General features: G+C 43.3%; 1 protein-coding gene across 1 annotated transcript; it reads left to right on the top strand.

The window, feature by feature from the left end:
- Nucleotides 1-25,608, top strand: trappc8 (trafficking protein particle complex 8). Its single transcript, XM_022767967.1, has 29 exons — nucleotides 1-289; nucleotides 3,651-3,860; nucleotides 7,395-7,484; nucleotides 8,467-8,641; nucleotides 8,830-8,983; nucleotides 9,832-9,922; nucleotides 10,866-11,128; nucleotides 11,782-11,897; nucleotides 12,056-12,206; nucleotides 12,371-12,471; nucleotides 12,723-12,828; nucleotides 12,951-13,082; nucleotides 14,159-14,383; nucleotides 14,842-14,947; nucleotides 15,869-16,063; nucleotides 16,229-16,401; nucleotides 16,531-16,605; nucleotides 17,429-17,534; nucleotides 18,134-18,291; nucleotides 18,882-19,315; nucleotides 20,157-20,313; nucleotides 20,393-20,489; nucleotides 21,094-21,162; nucleotides 21,258-21,316; nucleotides 21,569-21,775; nucleotides 22,078-22,179; nucleotides 23,091-23,230; nucleotides 23,863-23,952; nucleotides 24,567-25,608. The coding sequence occupies exons 1-29, from the start codon at nucleotides 133-135 to the stop codon at nucleotides 24,799-24,801; spliced, it is 4,374 nt and encodes a 1,457-aa protein (XP_022623688.1). The 5' UTR covers nucleotides 1-132; the 3' UTR covers nucleotides 24,802-25,608.

Here is a 25,608-nt window from a genome sequence, read left to right as displayed (position 1 = left end):
TTCAACATGGCTGTTGTCTGCAAATAGAGGAGGGCTTGTCTTCAGCAATGAAATAGTCTGGGCTTTCTTAAATTATAGGACAATTGACTCAGTTCTGTGTGTTAGCTGGTGTTGACTGTTAGCCGGTCCGCCATGGCCCAATGTGTTCAGTCTGTCCAGGAGTTCGTCCAGGACTCGTTCGTCCCGATGGTGGCCGTCTTATGTAGCGAAGAAGCGGAGAGAATGACCCGCAAGAACAATCTGAATTTCGCCGAGCTGCTGAGGCCTTTCTGCAGGCTAACGTCCGAAGGTAAGGACGGCTGCTCGGTTCCCACCGTGTCCATTGACTGTCAGTCTCAGAGCTGTCACAAACTGAGCTGTAGTGAGCTAACTAGCTAGCATGGTTAGCCTGGGATGTGTCAGTTGACATTAGCTCCGCGCTAGCAGACGGCTAGCAGGCTGGACTGTGACTAAGCAGCAGGAGGAGACACGAAGGGCCGAGTGACACTTGACCATTCAGCACTGAGAGCTGCTCTCAGGCGAAAACTTTCAAGCAGCCGGCTAACATTTAAGTTGATGCTGGATTATCAGACCGAACAACAAATAGCTGAAACAGTAAGGAAGCTAATTGGCTAATGCGCTTTAGTTGCAGTCAACACACGGAGTGTAACGTTACAGACGTTACTGCGCCTCGACTGGAAAGTGGACTAAAGCAGGGACAGTGACATTAAGGTGCATTAAAGACATTTTAAAGACAGTCTGTACCGGTGCAGGCCCCACAATGAACACACCGGTCTTTTCTATTAGTATTGTTGTGAGTTCGTTATGAATACAGTTTAGTCTGGTACATACTGCCTCCAGGACCCCCCCCCCCTTAAAGATGAGGGTTAGGCCTGAAGAGTGATGATTGGTTAGGGTTTGTTTTGGATTAAGGTTAGGGTTGGAGTTAAAATGACGCCTTTTCACAGCAGAGTAAGTGTGCAGGTGGTGACAGGAGTAAACAGTGGCGACCCCGGACCCACCTCCACACATGCAGACTATTGGAGGATTTACAGATGTCCCCTGAATGCATCACATGCAAGACATGAGTACAGGCTACAGCATCAGTCAATCGATCATTCAGACTTTATTTGCATAGCACTTTTAATAAAAACAATGCAACACAAAGTGCTTTACAGAATACAAAAACCCTACACACACGCACACAGAAAAATAAATTACCAAGTAATAAATAAAACCAATCAAAATAAAACAATGATGACAGGAACTGAGGAAATGCTATCATGAATCTCATAAATTTGCACTGAGGAAACACTGAAGTCTGGAAAGCAAAGATAATGAAATGATGGAGTGATAAAGATAAAATAATAATTCTAAAACAGGAGATATATTAAAATGAGTGGGAATGTTTGGAAGTGAGTAAAACCAGAAATAAAAGTATAAATAGAAGAGATGACCAGAAATAAAAGTGAGCAATTAAAAGGGAAACTAATCCTGAAAATAATCATAGAATAAAAAGACAAACCAGTAAAACAGCTTGACATAATAAATTAATAAATAAAATTCAATTAAAAGCCAGACTAAAAAGGTAAAATAGGTAAAATGTCTATAAACAGTAATGTCTATATGGGAGGCTTAAGGTGCTTTTATAGTTGTAATTGCAAAATGTGCCAATATGAGGGGCCATCAGGGGCTCCATTTCCCCTTGGGGTCCACAAGCGTTTGCCTTTCCTGATGGTGCATCTATGGCAGTGAATGCAGTTGCTGCTGAAACCCATGAAGTACGACAAAACAATATAAACCCATTTACTCGACTTGACTCTTGGCTGCTGCTAATAACCAGCTCTCCTCCTCGACACTTCCTGTACTCGTGGAGTAGGAGCTTCAGGGCTCGTCAGATTCGTTCATGTACCAGAGTCAGACAGTTACTGCTTACTTGTTAGTCAGTGGATATTACTACTGTTTTCCTGTATTTATCATCTCCAGGTCAAGTCCTAGTTTCTGCTTTTCTGTCGAGATCCAACAGACATGAAGAGCTGGTAGATTTTTGCTTATTTGCTGTAATAACACACACGTAGCATCAATACAATCACTTCTTGATTTCATAATTTATCAGCTTTATCTAACATTTTGTGAATGAAGCATATTGTTTCACTTTCACTTTACCCTGAGTCAGCTGCTCCCTCCTGCCAGTGTCCCGTCAGTGTCAGTTTTTATTCTGTCATTCAACAATCAGGACGGTGAACTGGATTCGACTGTTCAGGATCAGGATTTCAGCAGTAGTGTGGCCTAGTGCTCAATTTGGGATAAAAAAAATAGATGCCACTTGTTTTCCAAACCAGCTGCCTGCATATTATACAACTGCAGCAAGTGGGGGCAAGCACTCCGTTCAACAATTATTTATTATGGGGTAAAAATCACTATTTTGTTAAACAAATGCTGAGTGTAATTGGAGAATTTTTGAGGCTAATCTAAACCTGTCTGGTCTGACTGAAGCAGGCAACACTGAACCTCTCGCTGCTGCACATTATGTCTTGTTAGAGCAGGAAATGGACATTTTTTAAACTGTGTTGAACTATCATAAATAAAAATGACATAAGGACAAGATTATTAAACAAAAGCCTTTAATAAAGTAATTCATTGAACATACTACAAGCTTTTCTTCTTCTCTTTCTTGTTCCCTTTAATGCACCAATATCAGTTTCAAAGACTAAAAATGATGGCCCGTTAATAAGTTAATAAAATAAACCTCATTAGATTTAATGGAGGAATAATTAATAAAATGGTACATGTTCATAAGAAAGGGAGATTGACTTATAAATGTACCAGCATCTTACCAAGATGTGTGAGATTACAGACATGACCAGAACAAGTGACATAGAAAAACCTTTGAGGGATAAAAACCAGTGGTTGATCCTTTGTGCTGCTGCAGCCTTTAAGTTATTCAATAGCAGCATTCATCTCAGACTCGTGTTGCAAGTTGCTTACTAGCGACCTAGTAAGATTGCCACTGTGACTTTTATGTGAAAGTGACCATGGTGCTCATTCAGACATGAGATTGCTCTCAGATTCAGGTGAGGTGATGTGTGTCTGTAAAGGGGCTACAGAATAAAAAAGCTTGAAGTGAAGTCACATGGAAATAATAGCCACATTTTCAGCCCTGCAATGAATCATATTTCACAGGCTGTGAAAAATATGTTGTATCAAATGTTCTGAGAGCTTTACCAGAAAGAATATTATAAGTAAGTACTGAGTAAGTAGTTATACATGCTGAAAATGAACATGAAAATGCCATTGTATGGATATTTATTCTCTACAGATGCGTAGTGCTGTGAAGCTGTTATGTACGGCTCTTTTAATGATACAATGAATAGAGAAATGTTGTAACCTTAACTAAAGGTTATTCTGATTATATCTCATCTGTTGATGCTTTTTCCTTTTTTTAGTTAAATAACTTAAATCTATAAAATTTCACACTTTCTCACAGCATAATATGACTTCTGAAATATTTAGAGAAAAGCAGCAAATCATCACATTGGACAGCTGGAGATAGACGTTGAGATTTTACTTGACAAATAACTTAAACAATTCACTTTTTAAGTGTTTAAGTTTATTTTTTGACCTTGGACAACAGGATAGTGTCCTGTCCTGACTGTTCTTGTCTCTTCAAGGTCACATCCGGGACCCCAACAACCAGGTGCAGGTCGTGAAAAACCTGCGTATCTGTGTCAACAATGTGGTGACGAGCCCAAACGCGACGTCTGCTGCGCTGAGTCCCGCCCAGCGCCGGCTGCTCAATGAAGTGGTGTTATCCTGTCAGCCACAGGAGGGCGCTGTGACCAGTGTGATCACAGCGGGAGACTACGACCTCAACTTCAGTGGTAAGGGCCGGAGCCGGACTGATCCTGGATTTTTAAGGGTCGATTCTGTATTTAAGGGTTTAGAAAATCAGATCATGTTAATCTTTCTACCAAAACACAAACAAACATTTAGTTATTAAAGATATATAGTTGAAAAACAAACATCAACTACAACACTAAACTTCCCTGGAGTAATTATTGTTATTGTGATTATTATCGTTACTGTTGTTAGTAATTATAATTGTTCAGTAAGCAAGTATTCAGTAGGAGTTAGCTCTACAAACACAAATGTCCATGACTGACTGACTGAGTGATGAAGTTATAACATTGATCAGCTGGCAGAAAGTCCTTTGGCACAAACTGTCTCTATTACATCATCAGGGCGTGCGACTCATTTCCGTCGGCTGCTAAATAATTAATAATAAAAGCAATCCTAAACAAATTCCTTGATGCACACCACACTTCAGAATAACATACATTCACATTTATTGTACGTTTCCTGTTAATAAGAAAACGTTTGATCAGTGCAGCTGCCGATGGTTCGACGCCGAAACAGTTCATCGTATTCAATCACAACTTCTGATCAGTTCTATCAAACACTGCGCTGAAATATCAATTCTTCTTCTCATCAGTTTCTCTCCAGTCACTGAGTTAATGCAGTAATCTGGGTGAACCGTTTAAAAATGGTTCTTACTGTAGAACAGTCCAGCTCAAATTAACAGTAAGACAATGAGTCAGAGAAGGAATCAAATCAAATGCTGTTTTCACCCCGTTTCTTTACATGCTACTAATAATTTCTCTAATATACTAATAATCACTTCTTTTGCTTTACCAACCTCTTAGAAAAAGCCCTTCTGTTTCCTCATGAGATCTGTACATTCACACACATTTTGAATTTTATTGCTGGAAAAATTCACTTCAATAATTTTCAGTTTCTGTTGATCGAGTGAGAAACTGACTGACTGACTGGTTCTGGTCTGGATCTGGACCCAGAGAGACTTCTATCCAGATTGCAAATAATTTCAGATTGAAATAATAATCGGTGACATTTTTCAACAAGCGCAGAGTGGCCAGCCCAGCAGAGCTGTGTGGCTCCTTTAGTCTGTTTATCCTTTAGTTACAACAGTGTTTTAAAGATTAACGCAAATACATCTTTATTCTCTGTACAACAAACGCAGCGAGGCCAGTATGAAGTCCAGTATGACCAGTCCACAGAGTCCCCTCTCCCAGTCCTCCACAGCTCCACAGTCTGGAAATGAGTATTAACTGAGGATACAATGGATTTTTAGAGAAACAAAAATCTGTTTCCAGAACAGGGATGTGTGTAGGAGTGAATGAAAGCAGCTGCTGAAACATTGTTAGACTGTGAACAAAAAGAGAAAGTGCTGGAAAAAAATCAAGCAAATCCCTCTGTCAGCTGCAGCAGCTACGAGACGAGCTGAGCTTTTAGCAGAAGACGTGCAGCTACAGTCAAGAGTGCACCATGAATAAGCTTAGCAGCAGGTGAATCAACCGATATCAGAGATAATACCCAGCTTTCAATGTTTGTGAGATCTCACCGTGCAGAGAGGAAGCAGGTCTATAAGATGTTTCAGACTGGTCTGTAGTGTTGGTCCAGTCTTCATTTTATTCACAGATCAGTCTGATGTTAGTCAGACTGTTCAAAAATACAGACTGACTCATTTTAAGTCGTTACCGTGAGACTCGTTTGCTGGAGTTATAAATACAGACCATCCTCACTCCATCAACCTCGCCGGCTGAGAGAACTCCCAGAGGAGTTGACGACTTCCTGCTGCGACGTAAGACGTCTGAGCAAAGGCAGAATATGTTTCACTCCGTCACCTCCAGACCAGAATTAATTATATAACACAGTTACTCATCTTTTGTTCTTCTGGCTTTGTGTTTCCAGCACATTACATTTGAAATAAAATAGTGGGAAATGTGATCTGCTGTGATCCACAGAGCAGAAAAGCAAAACGTGTGTAAAATAGAACAGAAGTGAAATTTGAACTTTTAATTAACTGACTATTATTTTGTTGAGACTCACTGACACTTTTCCGTCTTTTCTCTGCTTTAAATTCAAACGACACAATCAGCGTTTTTCTCAGCGTTTTACACAACAACCTCTCCTTCTTCTCCTCCCTGATTTTTCTCTTGATCTTTACATCCTCATGTTGAATGAGGAGACCTTGCAGGAAATTGGATGTTACTAACATGACCTTGGCTCTCTGCTTCCACCTGTCAGATCACTCTCTTAAAGCTAGCCTCCCATGGTACAGTGCCTGGAGAGAAACACTGTTGGAAGTCAGCACCTCCCAGCACTGCACAGGTATCAGCTCACCTCGTGGCTCGTGTGTGGATAGTCCTAGTCCTCTCAGCTCCACACCCGCCCCCACTCCTCTCCCTCTAGTTTCCAGTAGCTGCCATGTCTTGTGGGCGTCCCTCCTTTTTTGTTGTAAGGTAGTGGGTGCTTTGTTTTGTATATATAGAGATTGCCGGAAATATGAAATAACAGGTTGTTTGTGACCTGTGGCCAAATGTTAAAATAAAAACAGATTTCCCACACATACTTCAGAGCAGGCGTACACTCGGTTTTCTAAACCGAACATAAGGTGATATATCTTATCTTATAGAATAAAAGCTTTTAAGTTGTTTACCAACTGTATTAGTTTTTCTGTCAACTCAACAATCTAGAAAAGTTCAGTTAGAGGCATATTTACAAGCTTAATCTCAAATAATTGTTTACGAGTGCTGAATTTCATCATTTTTCTGATGTTTAGTAATTATGACGATGCCGGTTTAAAGGTACTCTACATATGATAAATGATTAGAATATAACGAGGCGCTGGTTGTGTGTAATGACAGCTGTTCTGGTGCGGTTGGAGAAACCTCATCGATGCGACTCAGTCATTGAATTTGCACTTTGTTTATCGACAGGTCTAAAGAGAAGTTTTTAGGCTTAAGCTGTTATATATTATTGCGGAGCTCGGCACACGTGCACCGGCCGCATCTCCACAATAATATATAATATACATTTGTGACATTTGTGGCGTAGAGGATGCTGTACCGGCTCACTGTGTCCAACATGAAGCAGGTGCAGTATTGGCATCACATACGTTTAATATTTATGAAGCCATTACTCAATATGAGATATCTGTCTTTTTACTAACAAAACCTCCTCCGTTACTCTTCAAATTATTATCATCAAATATTATTATTAGATAGAGAATAGAGAGGACAGGAAAGGAAGTCTGAAGGATTTGAAAAGGAGTTGCCATGGCACCATCCTGTGTTAGTATCAAGACTGACGCTGTGCCCAGAGAGCAATGCATGCTGGTTAATCCCTCTTCTGATCCTTCTGACACAAGATGAATGGGCTGAAAGCAACACAGAGGCTGCTGTGTAATGTTGATGAAAACGTGACACAGCTACAGTCGCAGCAGTAACAGGCACGTGTCATTCAGATACAGATACAGTAACAGTGATCAGGCAGACAGGACAAAACCATACAGTATTAAACAATGGCTGATTATCTCATTTTGGCTTTGTTTCTAGCAACCACGCCCTGGTTCGAAACCTACAGGGAGAACTTCCTGCAAACGATGCCCGCCTCCGACCACGAGTTCCTCAACCACTACCTCGCCTGTATCCTTCCAACAGAAACACAAACAGCAGAACCTTCAACATCTAATCATAATAATCAGAGAATCCCAAATGTCAAACGCTGCTCAGTCCTGGTTAGTGCACAGAAATATGTGACATCACCTTTTCCCACCTGAGTCCTGCCCTCACTATGGAAAACTGAGAAAATATATAGTTTCGTGTATATATATATATATATATATAGATTTGATAATGTGAAAATACCTGTTGGCCATGCCGTGTGAAAAGTGACAGGCTGGCTTCAAGGTGTTTCACTTCCTCCACCTGTTCACTGCAGGACAGTAGGACAGGACTGGTCTGAATCGTGGTTCGTCTCGTAATGTCTCTGCACATTGAACTCTCTCACAACAGCGACGGTCTCTTGGCAAACGAGACAAACGCAACAGTTTTGTCTTTCAGTATTTAACTTTCCACCGACTTTATGCTTCTCTGCTGTGGCAGAATAATGTGACCGTTACCTCGTGGCAAATGTCCGTTGCATGTTTACAGTCTGTTTATGAAAACATGAGTTCCACCTGCATCGTGGAGACGTCTCCGACCTGCAGGACAGTGCTGCTGTCGTAACGTGAATGGGAAAAGCGCAAAGTAACAAATCTGTTTGTTTAATTAATGTAGACTATGTCGGCCACAAATACAGATGTGGAATTTATTTTAATCAAAATATTTACAGTTGTAATTGTAGTATTTGTCAGAAACATCGATTATCAGTTGGATATTATTTTAAATTTGTTCAATACAGTTTTGCTGTGCGTGGTGTTTGTGCGACACGATGGTCCCACGACAGACAACACTCGTTGCAAGATGTGATGCATTTCCTGTAGATTCTGCACGTAACACTAATAATAACTACCATCAGTAGTAGTCGTCCTCTGCTCCCTCTGACCCTCCTGGCTCAGTGTACCTGCGCTCCTCTGATGGATCCACACGGGTCACAGTTGTGTCCTTGACCTCCTGGCTGGTGCAGGCCTGCTGGTGGTGTCCTCCACTGAGGCGGTGCCCGTGGAGCAGTTCCTCAAGCTTTCCCAGGAGCAGCACAGGATCCAGCACAGCGGAGACTACACCAACCCCAAGTGGTTTATCCCCAACACGCTCAAGTACTACGTCTTACTGCACGACATGAGCGAGGGGGATGAACAGAGGTACTGACAAGACGCTTCACTGGGCACATCTGGAGACATCTGCAGATGCTGAAATATGTCGTGTGTTATGATTTCTGTGTTAAAGAACTATGACGACTCGACTAGTAGTAGTTTCTCTTTAAACACAACTAGTGTTGTGGTGGAGGAAGCTGTCGGTGTTTGATCAACTGTTGGTCTTCCTCTTCCAGGGCAGATGTGGTGTACGAGGACATGAAGCAGAGGTACGGTCCTCAGGGCTGCTATCTGTTGAAGATGAACTCTCGTACCTCCTCAGCTGAAGAAGACGAGCAGATCCCGGACCCCTGGAGTCAGTACCTGCACAGGACTAATCTGCAGAACCAGGTAAGCGCCGTAGCTTCCTCCACATGGTCCAGCATGTTTAGCTGCAGCAACAATAGAGTTAGTTAAAGGCCAATGGAGAGCCAGGACGTCGGTGTGCAGTCTATTACATACATATTTATTTTGATATTTTATTTAATCAGAAATTTCAAGTTCGTCCATTTATAATAATACGCTGCCAAGTAAAAGCAGTTTCCTACGCAGGCTGTGTCAAAAACATTCAGTGGCTTCAGAGTCCAGACAGAAATGTTTTAAAAACCAGTAACTGAAGCCTGTCTTCAGACCCTCATGGGTGAGTCTCCACAAGGTTTGCACAGCTGGATTTGGGCATTTAGTCCTGGGCTGCGGCTCCAGGGTTTGACTCCAGCTGTGTCTTGGCCGTGTGCTTCGGATCATTGTTGTGCTGATGAGTGAACCCAGTGTCAGGTTTCCTGCTCTCCGGATCAGGTTTCCTCCCAGGACCTCTCCGTCATTTTGACTGATTGTGACTCAGTCCATTATTATTATTATTATTATTATTGAGAAATGGTTTTATACCCTGAGCTTTGACACAGTTTTATCATAGACAGAGAGAGAGATTTTATTTTATTTTATCAGTTAAAAAAACATAACGTTACAAGAATCGGAAAATGTTTAATATTACCACTGATTATCCGTCCATCCCTAGTCTGAATACTCTCTGAAGCTGCTGCACTTTACACTTGTTTAAATAAAGTTCCACATACAACGTCTGTGCTTTCGTCTCAGTCACAGTAGTGAGGACAGGGACACATGAATCAGCCGGAGCTTCATTCTGTTGTGTGCACCATCAGAAGATGTGCCTTGTGTTAACATTGTGACGTCTGCTGCAGGATACGCTCGACGATCCGGCTGTGAACAGCGCCGCCGCTGAGAACAGTGTCGGTGCAGCTGAAGTGGATCTCCCTCAGTCAACGGAGAAAGGTCAGTGAGTTCAGCAGGTTCTGTAAACGATCATCGCTGCCTCTAGATGCGACACAAGACCACCAGCGAAACCCACCACAACAAGCAGTTCACCGGCCACAGCCTTGATAACGACAACAATAAATAAAACTGTCCTAACAACGTCTATTCTCTGCACTGAGTCCAAGATTCATTTTCCTCCAAAATACCAACCGCTCTTCTTGTGCTGCTGTGTTTGATTTGACCTGATTGGCTGTCAGGTTGAGAGGCGGACAGATGTCTTATCACTTGTCTACCAGCAGCTCACCCAAACGTCCTGAGAATATAGTCTGTACAAAGTTACACTGTCAGGTTTGTTTACATCAGATCAGCTGTAGGTCGCATGCAGTGACAGAAAAATATGTTGCCATGGATACAGTGAGTTAATATTTTGGAAAATAAAATTTAGTGAATGATCTATGTTTAACTTCCTGTTTGTTGTGAACCATTGATGAACTGACCACTATCACTGATCACTGACTGAGGAGCTTCTTCTTCTCTGGTGTCTGATCAGATCAGTGGAGGTTTGTTTACAGTGGTGTTTTCATGTCTGTGTGTTCGGCTCTCACTGAATCATGACTCTGATTTCTGTCTGATGTGAGTTTCAGATGTTTTTGGTAAATAATGTGAGTGTTGGATGTTGATATTTGATGATTTGTTGAATGATCTTATTCATCTGATTTGGTTTGGAGATCAGTTTGAGTGTTTTGTAGCTCTCAGAGTAAAAAGGTTGGAGACCCCTGATTTAGTGACTATGATCATGGGATGCCTCCACAGGAAACCCCCTAACAACACTGAGTAATGTGTCACGTTTTGAGTCAAATCCTGTGCAGAGCTGTTTGGTTTCTGTGACAAATGAAAGCTCAGATAAATCAGGTGAAGACTAAAGCTCTCTGTGTTGTGTTTCCACCCTGTTTCCTACCAGACGGAGTTTCCAACAGCCTGGAGAGCCATCCTCTCCAGCTGGACGCGGAGAGCGGCTCGGGGAGCCTGCACGCCCTCGGCGCCGTGAACACTGACCTGAAGAAAGGTGCCAGAGATCCAGAGAGTACGGCGGGAGGAGCAGGGAGCCACGGGGCGTGTTTGACCCTGAATGACCATGACCACATCAGACAGTTCATCCAAGAGTTCACCTTCAGGGGCCTCCTGCCTCACATAGAGAAGAACATCCGGCAGCTCAACGACCAGGTGCCACTCAACGTTTAAACTTTTGATTGTCTGCTCTCCAAACTTCAGAGATGTTTTCAATTAAAACTTCTCCTGAAGTCTGTTCAGTTATTACCAGATTGATTCAGATTGAGACTCAGAACAATAACAATAAATCTTTTGGTCCAACTGCAGCTGACTGTAACAGACATGCACTCAAACAGAGAGCAGAACAGTTTCTGTTATGTCGCCTACCCTCGTTAATATGAATGAGGTGGATGAGCTGTCAGTACAACTCAGTGCAGCTCCACAGCAACATAAACCGCAGCCATTAAAATGATCCAGTAGTTGAATCAACACCTCTATAAAAACTGAACATTATAACCTTCACGACGGAGGATTTATCGCAGGCCTGTGTTATTAGGCTGCGTTAGTTTTACCTAAAAAATTGGCAGCTGTGTTTAATTTCAGTAAATATGCAGATTACATTTTTACACTTGAATGTTTTATTTGCTTTTGTGTCTTTGTCTGTTTGTCAGTGTCGTATCTTAAAAAGAAATAAGTGATTTAGCCTTTTGTTGTGGTTTGGGAGCAGCGACGCAGCAAGTTCACGTCGCACTTTAAATAGTTTTACCCCATAAACTGTCGCACATCCTGGCAGCCCTGAGACACACGATCTGCCTCTCTGTCCACAGCTGGTCTCCAGGAAAGGTCTGAGCCGGTCTCTGTTCACCGCCACCAAGAAGTGGTTTGGCGGAGGGAAAGGTCCAGAGAAGAGCATCAGTGAACCAAAGAGCACGTGTGGCCTCCTGTAAGCTCCCCGCCGCTACATCCTCATCACACCTCATATGTATTTACACCATGCATGCCGCAGTGCGTTCAGGACGTAGTCACCTTTTTCACATGTCGTCGTGTTGCTCTGTAAACGCTGCACATTGTTGGTTTGACATTTCTTGTCTCTGATGTCAGATATCCCCCAGAAGCCCCCGAGCTGCAGATCAGGAAGATGGCGGACCTGTGCTTCCTGGTTCAGCACTACGAGCTGGCCTACAGCTGCTACCACACCGCCAAGAAAGACTTCCTGTCAGACCAGGCCATGCTGTACGCTGCAGGAGCACTGGTGAGACGACACCCCCCCCCCCACACCTACACCTTTCTATCCGCCCTTATGATGTCATTCATTTTAAAGCTGAATCATAATCATGACGTTTTATCCTCTCAACCTTTCCTTTGTGATCTGTCCACGTCTTCTGTCCGTCCGTCCCTCCCCGTCCTCTTCTGCAGGAAATGGCTGCAGTGTCGGCCTTTCTGCAGGCTGGAGCTGCCAGACCGTATCCAGCACACTACATGGACACGGCAATACAGACGTACAGAGACGTCTGCAAGTAAGTTTTGTTTTCAGTTTTTTTTGGAAAAGACTCCTACAGCTATAAAACTCTGATGCGCTTTTTGTTCCCAGACAGAAGTTTCAGATGCTTAATGTCTCTATTTTCATGATTTTGACCCTGACCCTCACCTGAGTCCAGTTTTCTCATGAAGTTTTCTCTCTGAAATTCTCACGAAGCTTCACCGTGATTTAAAACGTGCGACAGAATCTGAATGGTTATTGTATCGTGCGTAATCTCCGTCTCTGCAGGAACATGGTGCTGGCCGAGCGATGTGCTTTACTCAGCGCTGAGATTCTCAAGAGTCAGGGAAAATACTCCGAGGCTGCGACGCTGCTCATCAAGATGACCAGCGAGGTGAGGAAACCCACCGCACTTTCATGAAAACAGGAAACACATTCACATCATACTGTGTGAAATGATTCTGCTTCTTCTGATTCTTTTCTTGATTTGACCTTCGTTTGACCTTTCTCGTCCAGGACTCGGACCTGCGCAGTGCTCTGCTGTTGGAACAGGCCGCCCACTGCTTCATTAACATGCGTAACCCCATGGTGCGCAAGTTCGCCTTCCACATGATCCTGGCTGGTCATCGTTTCAGCAAAGCGGGACAGGTGAGATTTTCATCCGTCACTGATCTGTGAGGTCGGACTGTCTGGAGCTCTAAATGAGTTTACACCTGTGAGTCAGGTGATGTGTCTGTCTGTGAAGGGAACACCTAATAATTCTCGTAACCAGGTTTGTTTGTTTTTTTTCTTTGTTTCAGCCAAAGTTCGTCTTTAATCTGTAGCGAACTCTCACCGCACTGGTTTGTTTGTGTGTGCACAGAGAGGCAGATCATGTGTCTGTGTCTGAAACACAGATCAGAATTTGCGTACGTTCAATTCTTCCATCTTAAAGGAGCTATATGTAAGTTTTGCTATTGCTACATAGCTAACGTTAGCATTAACAGCTGTTTACTCACCAGCCTAGAAGAAACGTTGTGAGTTCAACATCAAAGTTCATTCATTTCCTCACCAACATCTGTCTCCAGAGGTGGAAACAAACGCCAATGTTAACTCTCCGTCTTTTCTTCTACTGAAGTTAGCACGCTAACCAGCTAGCTCCGGCTTGACTTGTCACTTTCCGACAGCGACTCACTGTAGCCTCCGATCTGCCCTGAAGACGTGGCGCTGCTCAGAGTGTGTATATACATTATAACCGATGACCGAAGCTCTCGACAAGCGACGATCACCGCCGCCTGCTCCCGGCAAGAAACTCTGCCGCAGAGAAAACTCACAAATATCCTCTTTGATTATTACCCCACTTTCTTCTTTCTTACCATACTCACCTGCACATTAAGGTTCGGCCCGCTGACCCCGCTAAGCTAATAGACTTTATATACGAGTATGACATCATGAAAATACAAACTTCTTTGTTCCAGACTCTGGGAAAGTCAAACAAAAATAAAAAACCTTTGTGAATTAGAAATTCATAATTTTTTTTTTGGCCACTGGGACAAACTGGCTGTAAGGCTGAGGTGTGGAGCCATGGAGGCACCAAACACCTACATTTGGGTGGGTTCAGTGATCCATTATGAATAATAATAACATGTTCCTTGTGCTCCTCTTCCTCTGTGTTTCCTGCTGTTGGTTGCGTTGTGAACTTCACACCCTCTTCTTTCTCCCTCTCTGCTCGTCGCTTCGCGTAGAGGAGACATGCACTGCGCTGCTACTGCCAGGCCATGCAGGTGTACAAGGAGAGGGGCTGGTCTTTGGCGGAAGACCACATCAACTTCACCATCGGCCGTCAGTCCTTCACACTCCGCCAACCAGAGAGCGCCGTCGTAGCCTTCAGACAGATCCTGACCAATGACAGCAGACAGACGGCCACGCAGCAGGGCGCCTTTCTCAGAGAGTATCTCTATGTTTATAAGGTAACTCCAGTTTGTAACCGTGTCATCATTACCTGTCATTACAGGATAGGCGCTCGGTAATCACACACCTGAGTGAATAACAATGGCGTGGAGTTCCCCAAGGCTCCGTTCTCAAACCTTCACATCTACGTGCATCAGCTCAGAATAAGAACACAGTAAAATAATTAGTGTCAAACCAGCTTCAACGCCACATCAGTCCTGCACACGTCTGTCTGGCTCTTATAGAAAAGTAAAAAGGAAACAGGAAGTAGATTTGAGACGTCAGGGAATGTCAGCATTCCTGTTACATGAATCCCAGAATACATCAGATCTTTCACAGTAACATCACTGACATGGGAATCAAACAAACCAGCAGCAGCTCTCGGGTAGACGATGAGGAGACACTCCCACAGGAAGGTCGTCCAGTGAGTGAGTGAGTGTAGAAATAAGAATGACGTGTGTGTGTGTGTGTCTTTCAGAGTGTGATGGGGGGAAATGAAGTCAGCCTCCCCCAGCTGCCTCTGCCCTGCATCCACAGCTCGGCCACGAGGGTTTACTTCGGACACGAGCGCCGCCTGGCAGAAGGTAACACGCCGATGAATCATTTCTGATTCAAGCTCCACTCCATCCCAACACAGGAGGGTGACCGGTCCTCGTCAGGCCTGATCCACCAGATCTGGATTATTATGATATATAATCTGTGCCAAACTCTACAAACTCATAGATGTCAACACCATCCAAACATTATTTCCTGAGGAACTAAATCTATATATATATATCTATATACCCATGTGTGATGAGCGACGTTCCTCACAGTTGAATGTTTCTCGTAGCTTCGTACTTCGCCCCAAAGTTTCACCTTTTTGTTCACATATCTTCAAAAGTATCTCAGACTTTATTATCACTCCGTTAAATCCAGAACCTTTGCTTGTTATTGTCGGTGTGAATTTAAAAAAAATCTAAAATCTGAGAGGGAAGATAAAAGGTCGGGCTCCTTTATCTGAGTTATGTTTCCACTCTTAGATTCAGATTAATCTTTTCTCCTTTATTTATTATTTAGCACTCACACATTTATTTTGTGTAAATATTTAATAATTTCTTTCACTTATTTATTTATTTAGTTTTTTTTTTATGCCTTTTTCTTTTTCAATGGTTTATCTTGAATAACGTTCAAATCCTTATACCTTTTATATCACCTGTTTTAAACCTGTGAATGTACATTATCTGGTTATTAGCTCTGGTACGACAGTTTACTGCATGCTCAACTTTCCTTGGCTCAATAAAACATATTTGATAAATAAAAGTATAAAATTTAACGTGTTGAACTCAAATCCTGTGATATAGTCTGTTTTTCAAAATAACATGTAGTATGTGTTACAGGTGATGTCTGACCGACACATTATATAATATACTTATTTATGAACCGTGATGTGTTACTGTAGAGCAAAGGTTTACTCTACAACGACTAACCACCAGTGTTTGATTCTAATTATCTGATATGTGCAGGGGAGAAACAGGCAGCCACTCATGTGTCTCTGGATCAGGAGTATGACCAGGATTTGGCGACGATGTGGTGCCACCTGGAGGAGCAGCTCGTGGCCGCCGCCAACCGAGGGACTGTCCCAGTGAACTTCCAGCCCACCCAGAGCTGCCTGAACAGCCAGACGGACAACCTGCGCCACCCACTGGCTGTGGTGGAGGGTAAGAGCAAATCAGGAATCACACAGAGCAGCAGTAGAGATCCGAACAGGAAGTGTGGGGGAGAGAGAGGTTATGTGGTCTGCATCTTGACCATTAGACCATTAGATTAGTCAGACGTCCATCCTGTCGCTGCCCAGAATACAGCACCTCTCTCTGTCCCTGCAGAGCCAATCATAGTGGAGGTGACATTCAGGAACCCTCTGAAGGTTTCTCTGGCTCTGTCCAACCTCTCCCTCCTCTGGAGGTTCACCGCCGATGCTGCGTCTCCATCAACGGAGAAGACGACTGAAGAGCTGGAAGGAGAGGCCATCACCAATGAGGAGACCCTGGCTCGAGGGGTGGGCAACCCGAGCACATTTCTTTTTAGATTATTATGATGTTTTTATTATTCAGTTCCAAGGATGGATGCAATAAAAACCCAAAACTAAGATTTCCATGATCTCTTCAACACCTCTTTCCTCTTGCAGATGACTCAGAAAGACGACATTGTCACCACGGAGACCATCCTCGATTTTCACATGGGTCCGGAGGAGACCAAAACGGTAAGACGCTCTCACGACTCTGTGAGGGTCGACTGTGCAGTGCACCTGTTGTGTCACCTGAACATCTGCACGCATCGTAAATCACACACTGCGGCGTCACTGTGCCGACTCTTCAAACGAGTTCAAACGAGCTTAATGATCATCTGTAGTTACATGAAGCAGGTCAGTAATCAGGTTTCACTTCTGCCTTGAACTTATTTTGGAAACATAATTTTATTATTATTAAATCCTTTATTTAAACAGGTCGTCTCGTTGACATCGGGAAATCTTCTTCAAGAGAAACGTGTACAAAAATAGACATTAACAGTTTATAGATAGACACATGAATTCATGGGGATTAAAATGGACACACAGATAATTCACACACACACATTATAGATTTTTATATTTAAAAGCAGCATGTGCAAGTGTTATTGTAGATACATAAGTTCAACCAGTGTTGTGCCAATTCACATTTAAAAAGAACTAGTTCAAAGTTCAGTTCATACAGATGAAAATGAACTTCTGATTTTTTTTTGTTTTTTAGATAAATAGGTCGCTATTGTTTTTCAACAGAAACTCCTTCTACCCATCCTTCACCAGCCCCAAATCATTGCCTCTCCAAAACTAAATGAATTATTATAAACCACTGAAGAATCACAGAGATGCGTCACATTTAAAATCAGTATATAAATATAATCTGTCTTCACTTCGACGTCTGCACATGTTGGCTATGAAACTGCATAAAAAACATTAAAATTGCCAAAATTAAAATTTCAAATCCTTCTGTGGTTCATGAGAGACAAAAATGTAGTCATGATGTCACTGTGACCTTTGATCTCAGGCTCGACTCAGGCTGCTGCCACACAGAACCGGACAGCTGAACATTGTCGGTGTGGTGTACAACCTGGCTGAAGCGTCCTCTGGAGAGACGGCTCCCAGCACTGACGGTAACACAGAGACCAAGTGTCGGCTTTAAACTGAGTGGGTCCACATAGGAACAACTGTGTGGGAGATACAGCCTTTATCACACACAGAGCCCAAAGTTTAAGGGCTCAGAAGTGATTGGACACATTTAATTTTAAATGAATTTTAATTTTATTTTAATTAATTCAATTTTAATTGTATTTTTACTTTAATTTTAATTTTAATTTTAATTTTAATTTTAATTATTTTATTTTATTTAAATTAATTCAATTTTAATTATATTTTTCACTTTTGTTTTTATTTAATTTAATTTTAATTTTAATTATTTCAATTTTTGTTTTGTTATGTTTTAGTTCATTAAATTAAAGTTTTGTTTTGTTTTAGTTCATTAAATTAAAGTTTTGTTTTGTTTTATATTTTATTTATTTATTTATTTTTTATTTTATTGAATGTGCTTGAAGCTCAGAACCTGAATGTGGCTGAATTTACATTTTCTCTTCTTTCGTGTTTGAAAAACCATTCATGACGTAAAGTAAAAAAAAACCCAGTGACAGATGTTTCTGGATGTTTTGTCTCTTGCTGCCGCGCTCACACACACTGTGGATCTTCTTCCCGCCTTCAGGCCAGCAGAGCGGGAATGTGATGGTGGTTCGTGGAAAACAGGACCTGAATATCCGCGGCCCACGACTCAACCAGACCAAAGAGGACAAGATGTTGGTCCGACACGGTCCTGATCGACGCCTGGACCCCATCATAACACCATCCATGCCCCTGATGGAGGTACCACTGACTCACTGACTGTAAAGATATTAACCCCACCCAGAGCTAACAGAGTCTGACCAATCTAAAGACTGAGACTGATCAGTTTTAATTTCAGTTAATATTGAGTATCTACTGATATTTTCCTACAAAATACACCTGTCCGGTTCACACTTTTCCCTCTTTACAATAAGTTAATGCTGCTGAAACTACAACTCCATGTCACAAAAACCAATCACTTCCTGTGCATCAGAGATGGAGCAAAGCCTCTGCCCACAAGGCCCGAAGAAGAAGTGTTACAGACCGCACTGTGCTTCACGACAAAAGACAGAGCAGCAAGGAAGGAAAGCAGGAGGAAATAATGATAATAAGTCGTAATAAACACAAGAACAAATAAAATACAAACTGCACAAGTGCAAGTCTGAACATGTGGGTCTGATGGGAAACGTGTCAGTCACCACATTTTACCTAAAAAGCAGAATTCAGTCATTCACAGCTTGTAACATGTTTTATAACCATTTATATTCTGTGTGTGTGTGTGTGTGTGTGTGTGTGTATGTGTGTGTGTGTGTGTGTGTGTGTGTGTGTGTGTGTGTGTGTGTGTGTGTCAGGTCTTCTTCCTGCAGTTTCCCACTGCTCTGCTGTGTGGTGAGATCAGGAAGGCCTACGTTGAGTTCTGTAACGTCAGCAGCGTTGCGTTGTGCGGCCTGCGCGTGGCGTCAACACACCCTGATTTCTTCACCTTCGGCAGTCAGGCCACAACGCCCGTCACGCCGCTGAGCCCGAACTCCGCTGAGAGCTGCTCGGCCTATAAAACTTTGGCCACCACCCCCCAGCTGGGCTCGGTGGCGACCGAGATGCTGGTCTCAGCTGAGGATTTCAGTCAGCTGTCCAGCGTGATGGAGATCCCCATAGAGGGCAACACACTGCAGCCGGGGGAGTCCACCCAGCTGCCTCTCTGGCTCAGAGGACCGGACCAGGAGGGAGTCCATGAGATCAACTTCCTGTTCTACTACGAGAGCGCAGAGAAAGGAATCAAAATCAGGTGAGAATATAAGTGGAATTAACTTTAAGGCATCCGCAGTAAGATTTGAAGACACAAACCACTTCATGAGCTGCTTGTTGCACAAAGGAAAAGCTCATAGCATTTATAGATACGATCAATGTGGAGCAGAACATCTGTATATGATATAACATCTGTTACGGTATAACCAAAATTAACTAGTCAAAGAAGAGAGAGAGAACATGCAAAGAATCTGAGATCAAATGAGAGAGAGAGAGAGACATCAAGTTTATCTCTAATCCTCACTCGATGACACCAGGGGGCGTAATCACACCTCTTCAGTTTCTGTGATTGTTCTTGTTTAGATTGTTTAAATCACGGCACATGTTTTCAGACAGTCTCTCCCGGGAGACATTTATACTGTCGCACTTGTTTTTTTCACATGAAAAGTGTAGAAAGAAAACTCCAGAGAGAAACTGACTCTATCAGTAATAATGGACCAGCGTCTGTTTGCTTTTGAGAAGTATTAAAGCAGACTCTTATTGTGAAAGTACCGTTACAATATTATAGTTTCTTATGTTATAGTTTAGTTCCAGTGGCTCTCTCCTCCATGTTTCCTGTTTCTACTATAAAATAAAAGCAAAAGCTGAAAATGACCTTTGCAAAACATTTTAGCAGGAAAAAAAAAAGCTGTCTGCAAACGTATCTAATCAGATTATGACTAATGTCTGGATTTAAAAATATTTTTGTCTTTTTATCATCATAGATTTGATGCAGAAGTTCTATTACAAAGTAATTAGTGATAAAATGTTGGCGAGGTCTGTTTATCATGTGTAGACGACCCAGCTCCATCATCTCTCACTGTCTCTCTCTTCATGTGAAGTCATCGGGTGTTACGCCACACGGTGTTCATCTGTGCCAGTCGCTCTCTGAGTGTGCAGGCGTCGGCCTCCCGCAGCAGCGTCCCTCCACATCACAGCCTGGACGACAAAGGCAGCGGCGGGACGCTGGTCTTTATCGACGTGGAGAACATCAACACGGTGAGATACGCAGGACGCCACACACTTTTCTTTGTCATCGTTTGGACTTTGTTTGAACTCGCCTCCTCTCGCCTCGCAGAGTGAGTCCGGCGTGCGTGAATTCCACATTGTCCAGGTGTCCAGCAGCAGCCAACACTGGCGCCTCCACAAGTGCATCAACCCATCCAGGGATAAAGGTGAGTCACTATGTCCTTTTTATTCTTTTATACATTCATATGTAAGTGCACGAGTGGTGAACACAGCTGCAGTCTCCATTTTAACAAAAGCTTATCACTGTATCTGGACCGCAGATAAAAACAAAACACAGCCAGGTGACACACGAGCTGCAGTCGGTGCTGAATTTAAATTTATTATTATACGACTCTTGTTTTCCACCTTCCTCTCGTGTCGTATCGTGAACATCAGGAGCGAGGAAGATTTTCCCAGTGTCCCGTCCGTCTCTGACTCATTTCTAAAACACAGAGCCCAAAACAAAAAGCTCTAAACTAACGTGGAAATGATCTACACTTAACTGAACTACAGTTGTGGCTGTGGCTTATAGTTCAGACAGGTGGGGTCTGGGAGTGGCCACCGCTCTGTCCTTTAGTAACCTCCACAGAAACCCTGCAAAACAACCATAGTAAGTTTCATAAGACATGTACGGTTAAGTGAATTTAAATGAGGTCTCTGAACTTTCACACCACATCTCATAGTCTTCATCAATGAGTGGAACAAACCCAAGTGTCATGTTGGAGTTGTTGGACGTTCTCTGTATCGATCGCTGCTTCTCTCTGTCTCCAGACTGTAAACTCACCAGCAGAGAAAGAGCCAAGCTGTGCTTCAGGGCCACACGATGCAAACCCCACCAAGGTAATTCACACAGAGACAAAACACAACCCCCACCAGTCTGCTGTAGATTCGCCAGGTTCAACAAGCACTGATTTGACTGTCCTGTCTGTTTGTAGCTACCTCGGGCGCCGTGCAGAAATACACGTTTGCAGACCTGAATCTGGGAAATGAACGGGTAAATTTAACACGTTGATATTAGAGAAAGGATAAGTTGAAATGCTGTTGTCAGTTTAATTTGTTCTCATAGTTCCTTTGGTGCTCAGAGCTACAGTAAACTCATTACTGTCTCTGTAGATGAACACATGATGCTGTGAAAAGCATTTAAAACGGCAATAACTGATTTTTAGCTCTGACTCTGCTTCTTCTTCCTGTGTGTTTTCCTGCTCTCTGCCCTCCCCTCGTCTCTTCTTCTACTGTCTCGCTGCAGATCATCAGTTCCTCCACACCCTGCGGAGATTTCTTCTTCCGCTGCTGCCGGACCGCGGAGTCTCAGCGAGTGGATGTGGCGTCGTCCAGGACGTCGTCCAGCAGCAAGAGTCAAGGCGGCGTCCTCTCGGAGAACAGAGCCTCCGACATCACCAACATCGTCAAGAAGTGTAACGAGCTGGACCTCAACATCATCGTCATCTGGAAGGTGCGTGAACACGGCCAGATGACGACCGACCCCGTGACACTTTTTCAGGCTCATTGAAGCCAGAAATAATTTTTATTTAATTTTTTATTTAAAATTTTTACTCTGTCATTCTCGTTATACTCGGGTCATCAGCCATCAGAGGTGGTGATTCACAGATGTAACTAGTCCTGTGTAAACGGCTCCTGTGTTTGACTGTTTGTCACATGATCTACATTTGAATATTTTGTTCACACACTTCGCTGAAGCTCTGAATGGACAGTGAGTGCTGCAGGTGACAGTGTGTGATCTGTGGGTCTGTACAGGCTTACGTGGTGGAGGACAACAAACAGCTGATCCTGGAGGGCCAGCTCCACGTGGCGCTGCAGACCATCGGCAAAGAGGCCACTTCTCTGACTCCCAAAGAGGTCAGGAGTCACACGCACACACACACACACACGTGCGCACACATACACACACACACACACACACTGCAACTCGGTGAACCTGCTTACCTGTCCAACGTTCAGCATCACATGTATTTCCTCTAAAAAAAGAATAAATAAATAAAAAGCTGAAAGCTGACGTGGGATCAACACTGGACACAGCACCAAGATAAAACCATGAAATGACTTCAGAAATAAGTCAGAGGTCAGAGGTCACCATCCTTACGGTCTGTGCAATATACAAATATGTGATGAAGCAGCAGGTACAAACGCTGGACGGTGGAGAAAACAAAGAAAGCTCAGTAACTAATGAGAGACGAGGCTGAGCAGTACAGAGAAATGTGGGCTCACTATTTGGCAAGCGACAGGTCACTGTTGCCGTTTTTATCTAATGTGTTATAACAGCTTATAATTGTTAACTGATTTGTTAACAAGCTAATTAATAAACTAGTTATAAACTATTCATAAATCCGTTATAAGGGTCGTCTCTTTTATTATTTTTATCCTATATTTAGTTACACAGGAGTGACTGCTGTTACTGTGACAGTCCTGAGGGTGGCAGCAGAGGAACATTTTATTTCTATTGTAAGGAATCCATTCACAAAAACAAAACAGTGTAGATATTGATGTTATAGAGTGTGTTATTGACAGTGTCAGGAGTGGAGACACACGTTCGTTTCACTGCGTTTCAGGCGAGTGAGACAAAATTTGACCATTTATGTTTTCGATATTCTGCCGGTACAGTGAAATCCTCACATACAGAGGCAGCTTCAGACTCTAAAGCTGATGTGCTGCTTCATCTCTCAGTAGGGACTCAAAGCTGATTGGACGAGGTTCAGAGCGAGTGTTGAGCGCTGTAACTTGGAGTGTGTTTGTGTGTGTTTTTGTTCCAGGAAGCTCAGGAGATGGTTCTGCTCAAGTTTAAATCAGAGCTGCCTCTTCCTGTCGTCGTGCCGTCTGCAGAGCTGTCCCAGCTCATCAAGACCAACCTGCACTACCCCGAGACCTACACACACACGTTTGTCCAGGATAGGTGAGACACACACACACACACACACACACACACACACACACACACACACACACACACACACACACAGTCAGTACTAGTCAAAAGTACATCAGAACCCGCCCATACGTTTATTTTGACTCTTTCCTAAATCGTCACAACAATGAAATAACACGTGTTGAATCATGTAGTGTTTGAAAAAATATTTTTAATGTATTTCATATATTAGCAGCCTCCATTTACCTTGATGACAGCTTCATGAGGTCATAATAGTGTTGGTGAACAGTTGCCCTCAGCATCGTTAATGACTCTAACTCAGCAAAGATGATGTGGCTGTGGTTAAAGAATTTAACATAAGACGACACTAAGAAGCGAAACATGATCAATACATTTGATGAGGTTTGTTCGTCGACTTGGACCCAGTTCTTAACTTTGGCCGCTCTGGTTGAGTTTGACACGCCTGTCTCAGAGGAGGCGGACAGTGACACTGACGCTGACCTCACCTCTCCAATGTGGCATCTGAAAACCACCTTGAGGAAATTTGTTTAGATTTGGCACAAACATTCACCTGGACTCAAAGATGAACTGATTACAGTTTGGTGGACAAAGGTCAAAGGTCACAGTGATCTCACGTTCTGCTTTCTCTCCGTTTCTAGTCTCTGTCTGGTTCCAGTCACTCTGACTTTGTCCAACTGCTCGTTGGCTCACGTGGACGTCATCATTGACTTGCGGCACAAAAGCACAAGGTGAGTTTCTTGGTAGATCATGTGTTTTACTGTATGTGTCATGTGATGTCCCTCCTGAGACATGACAGGAGTTAGTGAATATGGAGAGGAGGAATTTAGTGTCACACCTCTGTGACCTGCAGGGACTTGCATGCATGGGTGGAATTCCCATAATGCAACTGGATCTCACATTTTCATTTGACCCCAGCTGCTGTAAACACCCACGTCTTTAAACTCCACCTTCAGTTTATTTTTATAAATGTGTAAACAAAATGTACCCCCTAAAAAGAGGTGATTCTGTTTATTTCTTTTCTTTGCTTTTAATTAAAGTTAATATATTTCAGAGACTGAATTCAAATGTGATGCTGTAAAGTTCCAGTTAAGGAAGAGTCTTTGTGAATCCAGTGAAGTGTTCACAGTGAAGGCGTGTTGCTGTTTGACAGAGGATGTGAGGACTTGTTTTTGACAGACAGTTGAATACAATTTTATTTTACAATAGCTCAGTTTATTGAACGAGGTAAGGTCCCACTGCGACAGGCAGCTGCATCAGCAACCGTTATACGATACAATCACAATTAAATAGTGGCTTCATATTAAATAGACTGTGTTCTCCTTCCATCTAATGCCCTTTCCAGCCCAGAGTCTCTGGAGGTCCACAACTCGTTCACCTGGGTGGGTCAGAGCCAGTACAAGCTGCAGCTGAAGCCCGAGGAGGTGCTGTGTCTGACCCTGCGAGCCTGTTTCCTCCAGGCAGGAGTCTACAACCTGAACACGCCGCGGGTCTTTGCCAAACCGGCCAAGCAGGGGACCATGTGTGAGACGAGTCAGCAGACGGCGAGTCCCGCTCTCATCATCATCAACAATGCCTGAGAGGAGCGCCGCGGCCTGTAGAGAGGAGGGTCAGGACGCCGTGGACACACAAACCAATGACCAGAGTCCACCAGCGACTCTGTGCACGACCACGCTCGGTCTTCTTGAATAAAACTGGACAGAGGTTTTGTAATAATTAGTATAATAGAAAAAAAATGTTTATTTAAAACAAACAGCTACAGTTTCCAGAGACTGATGAGCTGACGTTACAGGTGAAGTGGTCAGACAGTTCATGGACCTCAGAAATATCAAGTTTCATCCGCCAAGCATCAAAGAGTCTCACTCGCACGTTAGCCGTCGTCTCACAGGTTTACCCTCCTACCATCCAGCCTCCATACCTCTGCTGCCTCCACCCGCCCCGCTCCACCCACCTGTCACCAGCATCTCAAACACAGGATGTTGACTCTGATCTAAAACCCTGAAGCAAAGTCAGAGACAAACTGCTGCACCTGTTGTGTGCAGGGTGTGTGTGTGTGTGTGTGTGTGTGTGTGTGTGTGTCCACGTCGAGTGCTCATTTCACCGACGCCATCATTCTTTAGGTCTGTATCTGCAAATACTCTGAACTCTAGAGAAATCAGACGTCAAACTCCCAAATGGACTGAGCAGTGGTGTTGACATGTCTCTTACTGTGACATCCTAACAAGCTGTTTACATCCTGAACATCGTTCATCTCACCACCCAGCCCCGACGCCTGCAGCGTCTCCACCCAGCGGTCTCTGTGTGACCGTCACTCTGTCAGGACAACACACCACCGTGTCCTCACGTGCACGCTGTTGATTTTCTAAATTCCAGCCAATCCAATCACC

The sequence above is a fragment of the Seriola dumerili genome, unplaced genomic scaffold (genome assembly GCF_002260705.1).
Source record: "Seriola dumerili isolate Sdu_G_001 unplaced genomic scaffold, Sdu_1.0 BDQW01001323.1, whole genome shotgun sequence".
Taxonomy (NCBI): domain Eukaryota; kingdom Metazoa; phylum Chordata; class Actinopteri; order Carangiformes; family Carangidae; genus Seriola; species Seriola dumerili.
Note: the sequence above shows the minus strand (reverse complement) of the source record. Positions and strands in the feature narration are given on the sequence as shown.

Coding starts and splice junctions, on each gene's coding strand:
- trappc8 (XM_022767967.1), top strand. CDS start 133: ATGGCCCAATGTGTTCAGTCTGTCCAGGAGTTCGTCCAGGACTCGTTC. Junction 8,642..8,829: donor AGCGAGGGGGATGAACAGAG/GTACTGACAAGA, acceptor TTCCTCTTCCAG/GGCAGATGTGGTGTACGAGG. Junction 13,083..14,158: donor GTTTCAGCAAAGCGGGACAG/GTGAGATTTTCA, acceptor CGCTTCGCGTAG/AGGAGACATGCACTGCGCTG.